The 8205-nt window shown below is 31.7% G+C and overlaps 1 protein-coding gene across 1 annotated transcript; it reads left to right on the top strand.

Annotated features, from left to right (window-relative positions):
- Positions 1 to 6050: 6050 nt before the first annotated feature.
- LOC114376349 (protein FANTASTIC FOUR 3-like) lies at positions 6051 to 6887 on the top strand. Its single transcript, XM_028334438.1, has one exon. The coding sequence runs from the start codon at positions 6051 to 6053 to the stop codon at positions 6885 to 6887; it is 837 nt and encodes a 278-aa protein (XP_028190239.1).
- Positions 6888 to 8205: the final 1318 nt, after the last annotated feature.

Below are 8205 nucleotides of genomic sequence, written 5' to 3'. Positions count from 1 at the left end.
GAGAAGGCAAGTCTTAGTGACTAAGTGACAATCAATATATCCGGTGATGAAGCGTTGACAAAAGTATTATAATTATATTTGTCCAAACCTTAAGAATACTCTAAACTAGAAAGTGGTGGGCAAGTTATAATAACAACAGGGCCAGTGGTTATGTTTTTTTTTTTTTTTAATGATAAATTGTAACGGGAATTTCTGCTTGGGGTTGGTGGTAATGGTTATTGTTAGTCAACTAACGACTTTGATTATTCTTACTTCTTACTGTACAATACCATCATATGAACCACAAAGTTTTCCTTTTTAAGTAAATTTGGGCCAAACTGTTCGGCCAACTTTTTGCTACTTAAATAAAAAGTGTAACATCTTATCCTTTTCCTCATTTCCTTATTACAAGAAACAAGAAATAGAATACGCGTTAATTTTTTTTTTAAAAAAAACAAATAAATAGAATAGGCATTGTGTAAAGGGAAGTGAAAAAAAAAATTAAAAAAAAATGGAACATTAATTTTATTATGTATTTTATCAGCAAAATCATATTTTCATTATATAACGGATAATCCAAACAAAAAATACATAACAAAAACTTAATTTTATTGTGTATTTTGTTGGCAAAATCATGTTTCGGTTGTGTATTTTTTTATGATTTTTTGAGTTAATTAGAGATATATGTTACTTTTATTAAATTAATCAAATTAATTTTTATATAAATATTTTTAAAATAAATTAATTATGATACAATTTACCATTTTAACAGTAATTAGTATCATATAGATTATATTTTTTAATTAAAATTAAATTAATTAGATAAAAGTTACAATTTATAAAATTAATTGAATTAATTAACATATGAATTACCTTTATCAATAATAATCAAATTAATTATAATATTAATATTAATATTAATTTGATTATAATTAAAAAGGATAACTTGTGTTATCATAAATTTGCATCACAGATAATTCTATTACGGTTAAAAAAGATAACTTATATTTATAATTAATTATATTTTTTAATAAAAATTTAACAAAATAAAAACATGTTTTTATTGTGTATGATGGGTATAAAAAATTATACAACAAAAATATGATTTTATTGACAAAATACACAATGAAATAACATTTTTGTTGTTTTTGTTTTTTCATGCTCCCCATTACAAAATGGAATCATGATATTGTGGGAAGACCATTCTCAGAAAAACAATTTAAAGCACACTGGTGGTGTAAATAGCAAATTGGAGGTGAGAATAGTATCTCCCAAATTCAATTAGTGGAAAAAAAAGAAAAAAAAGACCAGGCTTGTACCTAACCCAGAAGTTGGGCCTTTAAGAGAAGAGACACTTATCTAACCCAGAAGGCCATTCTCACTGGCACCCCTCCTTTTGCTAATACCACATTTTTTCCCAACAACATATGTTGCTAACTAAGCCATACTGATGGGCGATTTTGTAACCTCGAGACCTTGTAAGAAGCAATGAAAAATATGGTGAGGTTCAACTTTTAATTATTATGTTATGCATCATTGTTTCTATAACGGATGGTGTTGTTACATATAGATGTAGCTTTATAAAGAAACTGAAGAAATAAAATCACAAGCAACTACGTTAAAGCTGTTCTAAAGCTTTATAATTTAGAAAAAATATTAACATCAATCTTTAGAGTTAATTTTAATTAAAAAAAAAGGTTTTTATTAAGAAAAATCTACTATACCTATATTTTTATATAACAGATTTTTTTTTAAAATGTGGAAATTAACAATTTGGTTAATGTCACTGTATTGTTTGACATGTTGTGATCCATTACCTAGCAATTTCAATGTCTCATTATTTGTTAAATTGAAAAGAAGGAAGCACAGGGTTTAAAAATACAATTATTAGAAAGGTGACGCACTCACATGGTCGAAAAGATAGGTCGGGGAACATTATAGCCTTTGTTTACTTGCTTTAATGCATATGTAAGCCATGAATTGGATTCTCTTGTCCCTCCCAGTAAAGTTCCTTCTATATGTATGTAGTAAATAGATAGATTTGTAGGAAGCAAATTGAAACCATATATATAAGTAACCTTAGGCTTCACTTAATTAAGGGACCATGACGTATACTTCGTTAAAGATTCTCCATCAATAAAAACAAAGCGAAATAACATGTTGATACATATGTGGATTCTGATGCAAATATCATTTTCTCTCCCTAATCAAGGATCATGGAGTCATAGCTAGCTAGATTTAGCCTTTTAACGGAAAAACACAGAGAGATACAATGCAAAATGTGATCATATATCATGCTCTTCCTCTCTTTTCCTATCTCTGTTGCATATATCATGGTCTTAGTATTTAATCTCTACATGCATGCATGCCCATATTCATTTTATTGTTTTCTTTTCTTCCTTAATTACCTATAAAGTCGTATACTAATTCCTGATGTAAAATTAAGAGCTTGCAACTTCCTACCAAATGTCACCTACGGTAGTAAGTATCATGCAAATTAACGCACAGGTCGGCTAAAGAAACTCACCTGCGCACGTAACTTAATGAATCCAAAATCCAAATTGCAAGCTTTTAATATAGGAAAAAGAAATACCGAGTATTCAATGTCAGAACTCCGATGGACTCGAGCATATATATAACATACTTTAATCTCTCTTTCGTTTCCTTTTCATCTGCTTTTTCTTGTTATATCATTTATATATCCATCATATATATTTTTCACTTGTTTCTACTTTCTCGTTTCTCCTTATTTTTTACTATATAAATATATAATATATTATATATTCATGAAGATATGTACCTCTTTTTCCTTACTAGCTACACTTATTCAAAGTTGATTAGATCCGGTTCTTATTTATATTGCATGTGAGGTAGAACTACCCTTAAATATTATATATATATATATATATATATATATATATATATATATATATATATATATGTTGACATAATATTTGTTGATAAACATTCAACTATTTAAAAAATATCAATTATTGAAAATGTCTAACGATACTTACGGATCATATAAGATGAAAGCATTACAACAGTGCATGTACACAAGATGAAGGATCAGGCACACGTGCTCAAAAGGCAAATCTAACTAGTTAGTACACCTGAAAATACAAATATAAGAAACAGAGAAATCACAGTCTTCTATTACAAAGAAGAGGCTTGAGCTTCTCTTCATTTTTTTTCTGTTCCTTTGTAGTTCCTTTCGAATTAGCATGTGCTCAACAACAACTCAAATAAAGAAACCTTACGCCAACCTCTGGTGGTTAAGGTGCAGTTGCAAAAAGGGACTCTAACAAGCTTCTTTGTAAGGGAGAAAAAAAGAGGAGGGGATGCAAATGGTAACTGGAAATGGAGAAGATGGAAATAGAGGTGGTAGGTAGTGGAGGAGGTGAGAGTTGAGGAAGGTAGTGATGGAAAAGAAAAAAAGAGATGTAAAAAAGAAAAAATCTCTCACTATAGAGAGGAAAAACCCATCTAGCATGGAAAAAAGAGCCTTTTATAGAGGTAGAATCCCTAGGAGGAAGAATCCCCTAAAGAGGTCACCGCGCCACACTGTTGGAGACTCTGCTACTAGGGTTTTTTTGTTACGATATTTCGACCATTTTTTTTATATTGCTAGTGTTTTTTGAATTAAACGAGTCTTGTTCTGAATTAATATAAGCCCAAATCCTCAAAGTGAATGTACTACTCACTCGAGCACAAGAAATAAAAGCATCATAATCCAAGCCTAAAACAAGAGACATGCACCTCATACCTATCACACTACGATGAACAATATATTCACTTCATACTATATACAAATAGAAAACATTTCCTAACGAATGTCTGAGAATTGCGTAGGGTCACTACACGTGTATCACCCATGCAATCACGTAGATGACACCACCTAAGGAACAAAAGAACCGACGACGCAAGGCAAACATGAGAAATGCAAGGTACATATTCACTCCTATTTTAACTCTATATTTTCTCGTACAATAACTTATTTGAGGGTTAGAGCTTTTACGTACAAGTGACTACATTTGAACTTGACGTGAAAATTTTCTCGAGGACCTCATCTAAGATTCCAACTATTATCGTGTATTATTCCTTTAAATTGGTAGAGAACAAGTCTTATTCCATTTGATGAATCTCAATATTTTTTTGGATATATATCTCAATAAATTTTAACTACTATTATTACTGCTTCTCTAACACACTTTTTTTTTATCGATTAAAATTAATTAGAAAGTAGAAAATTATGAATAAAACTCATTGAATAAGAAGTGAGGTGCATAAAAATTGTAATTTCAATAAATTTTATCTTAAAAAAAGCAGTCAGTACATAAAATTATAATTTCAATAAATTTTATCAAACAATAAATAATGTTAAAAATATATTAAAAGGCGTACAGGGCAATCTTGAAAAAAATGAAATGAGCCGTGTAACACTTTAAGCATTTAGGTTAGGTCGTTAACTTGTGGTCTTAACTAGCCTGAATTTATAATAACATATGAAATAAGAGAACTAGAGAAAGATCAATCAAAAGGCTAGATAGTTCCACCAAAAATAAAATAAAATCAAAGAGCTAGATATTAATTATTTTTTTCATTTACAAAACATGTTTAAGATTCATTGGTTAATCTTACCCGACAATGGTAAAGGGTGAGCTTAGTGGAGAATCACTCCTTTCCTTTTCAAATGGCTTTTGGACATGCCTTTGTGAGATATCCGTACGTTTTAGTGAAGTGGCTGGGGCAAACTTGCTGCTTTGGGTTTAAAGTTGATTCCTCATTCAGAAAAGATGCAATTACCAATCCAACCGCAATCATCGAGCTGTAATTTATTTTTGGTGTATTGAAAATATTATGAGCACATGAGCTAGTTGTAGTAAAGGCATTTATTTAAATTAGATGGACAATTAGATAAAAAAACAAGCCATCAAACGGTGATTGTTAACATATTGAGTTGCCTACATTAATGATCTTCACCTGCAATACATTACCTACAAAGCATATGAGCTATATAGATTTGTAGACATCTATGATCGATGTGTATGAGTGTTTATTTTAAGAATGGGTCATGCCCCTTGGCCGTGGAGCGACTGCTGTATAAATCCCTGAATTTCAAAGGCTACATAGAAAAACAAAGCATTGGGATCCTGTTTTTATGGCTCCCAATTTTCCCCAAACACAATCATTTATGCATAGTAGAAGTCAATATTCCCAGCATGCACCAAACACGCCATTTATTGTGTCACAAATTTATGATGGTGTTAATTTGTAAAACATCCTTGGTGTCTGATTATTTTGTAGCCCATATAACATTCTGTTCGTCAATTTGGATGAAGATTATAGTATTTCTCTTTTTTGTTGGCTGATGTAAGATGTTTCTTTCCTCCTAGTCCTATCACTCTTTTTGAATAGAAATAGAAATAGATCTAATAGCAACCAGCAGCGGCCTAAACTTTGACTCTATGAGATTTGGAACCATAGAGAATTTTGGATTGCCTAAAAAAACTATTTATAGAAGTCGGACATGAACAGGGAAGCAAACCAAGCAATCACCATCAGCTAGGCAATATTTGGGAGAATCCACTCAATGCTCTGGCCTTCTTTTGGTAATTAATTTTGCAGAAAAGAATAACCCACTTTTCCCTTTACCCTCATTTGTGCAGAGTTGAGACTTGAGACTGGGAAATTCCGCGGGAATGTATTTATTATTATTGAGTCAAATTAAGTGAGAAACAAAAGCTACAACAACCAACACGGGATCTCCTTTTATTCTCTTTTGTATTGTGTGGTGGACTTGAGGCACTGTAGAATTCAACAAGTGGCGCGAAAAAGGAAATAAAAAATAAAAAAAATCATTCGACACCTGCATAGACAGAAAGAAATAATATATTTGACGAGTAACATGATAAAAATGGGAAGAAAGAAAGAAAGGCTCCCATACCCAATCCCAAGCTGTGTAGATGACATAACAAGAGGCCCTTTTTGGGACTACAAATTCAGCTCCCCACACATGCAATGCCCATCAAACACATACTCTTCTGATCTCTGTTTCCAGAATAGAATAGATGGCTGCAATTGTGTGCCAGTCAAGATTACACAGACTTATGTTGGCATCCCCAAAACCTCCTCCTCAACAACCCTTCAAGTCTTGTTGCTTCTGGGAAGAATCCAATTATGCTAAACCACATTATGACGATGAAGACAATTACAAAGCCGACGACACCCCAACAGATTGGAGCTCCATTCAAGCTCTTTCAAGTACTGTGACTGTGAGCAACTCTATATATGAGGTGAAACAATCATCATCGCTGCTGAGACTCAGCCCCAAGAGTTTGGAGCTCTGCACGGAGAAACTAGGGAATGAGACAGGAAGTGATGACATCACAGCTGAGACTGGCAATGATGACTTGCTCTCTTCTTCTTCTTCTTCTTCAGAAATTACAAGGGAGCAGAAAAGTAAGAAAGTGCGTGAAGCAGCTCGGACTTTTCCACCACCTTTGAGAACGATAAGAGGATCAGAGTCGATACGAGTGAGGCCCCACAGAGAAGATGGGAGGTTAGTGCTTCAACTCACTAAGGTGGTCCCATCTTGTTTCCAAGCTCTGAGAAGCCCTGGCCGCCTTCGTCTCTGCTTTTGGACTAATGATGATATTCAAGAAACACAAGATCATGTGGAGGATAACCAAAAAGAGATAGAAAAAATGGAACAACAAGAACAAGATCAAAGTGTTGATGATGTTGTTGAGAATAATGGGCGTGGATGGGAACACGAACAAACCAAAGGTTGCAACAGTTGGACTGTTGTTGAGAGGCCAAGCAGCAGCTGCAAGGAAGAAGGTGACCATGAAAACAATGATTTCTTAATAAATTGGGGGGAACCTCGTTTGGTCACCACTTCATAAAATTTTATTTACATTTTCCACCACTCTGTCTTTCAATAATATATATATATTTTACATTTTTTGCGTCTCTCCTTTTCTCAATTTCAATGCCTTAACCTTAATAAATTCTCATGTATGTAGTACTAGTATTTTTTCCCCATTAAACATGCTTGTGGTTGCTACTTATTATCGTTACTCTCTCTGTCTCTCGGTCAAGCACAGCTCACTGAGATAACAGACAGTAACACACTAGTGAGGGACAACTCACAGCATTAATGCGCATGCATAATTTAATTTTGCAAAAAATATAAATTACAAAACAGGGATTATGAATGAATATAAAAAGTTGAACTCTTCTAAATAACTTTGAGTTATGTTATTTACATAATACTTTTAATAATATTGATTTTATTTCATTTTTCCTCATTAATTATATCCACCATTTTATAAGTTTTTTATGCTTATTTTTTCATATGTAGGGATTTAATTTAACATGCATGTAAGGAAATGCTCATTTATACCTAAAGAAAATCGTGAGAAGACTAAAAGTCAAAAGACACGAGAAATGAAAATAACGCTACCATGGATATGGGTTTGCAATTTGACATGCATACTTGTATAATGATTTTGCATTTAGTGTCTTGAATCATGCATAATCCAATCAAATCATATATTTTTCAGAAAAAAAATAGCATGGAGACAAATACTAAAAGTATGCATGTGATAAAAACACTGCACAAGTGTGTCTCGAGAGAATTTTAGGCGCGGGCAATTTGAAACATTTAACTTTTTATGTTCTTTTTTTCTGCTTTTTATTCATTTCCTTTTCCCTTTTCTGTGCTTTTTACTTTAAATATTAGAGGTCTTGATTGTTACATCTATTATTATTATAATAATAGTATAAACAAATAATAGCAATCCCTTTATTAGTTAAACAAACTAAAAATTAAAAAAAAATGTATAAATGGACATTAAGACTATTTTTTATCTTACTTTTAATGAGAAAGAAAACTATAATCATATTAAATAAGCGTAATGTTCCATTTTCGGCCTTAAAAGTATAAGTGTCAATATCTTTAATTTATAACATCATAAAATCTTAATTTTAGTTTCTTAATTTTCAAAATATAGTTTTATTCGTTGCTTTTCAATAGTTGTGGTGTGAGTTCAATCACCAATCAAAACACACATTTAATCACTTTATATTAGTTTTTTTTATTTACTAAAGTTAATGTTTTTTTAAAAGTCAAGAATTAAAGTAAGAATTTTATAAAATTAATTAAAAATAAAGTGATTGATGCTTCAAATATATATAAAACAAATGCACTACAATTCTGCA

The sequence above is a fragment of the Glycine soja genome, chromosome 11, assembly GCF_004193775.1.
Source record: "Glycine soja cultivar W05 chromosome 11, ASM419377v2, whole genome shotgun sequence".
In the NCBI taxonomy this organism is placed as follows: domain Eukaryota; kingdom Viridiplantae; phylum Streptophyta; class Magnoliopsida; order Fabales; family Fabaceae; genus Glycine; species Glycine soja.
Note: the sequence above shows the minus strand (reverse complement) of the source record. Positions and strands in the feature narration are given on the sequence as shown.

Bases quoted from the DNA above. Each gene is read 5' to 3' on its own strand.
- LOC114376349 (XM_028334438.1), top strand. From the start codon at position 6,051: ATGGCTGCAATTGTGTGCCAGTCAAGATTACACAGACTTATGTTGGCA.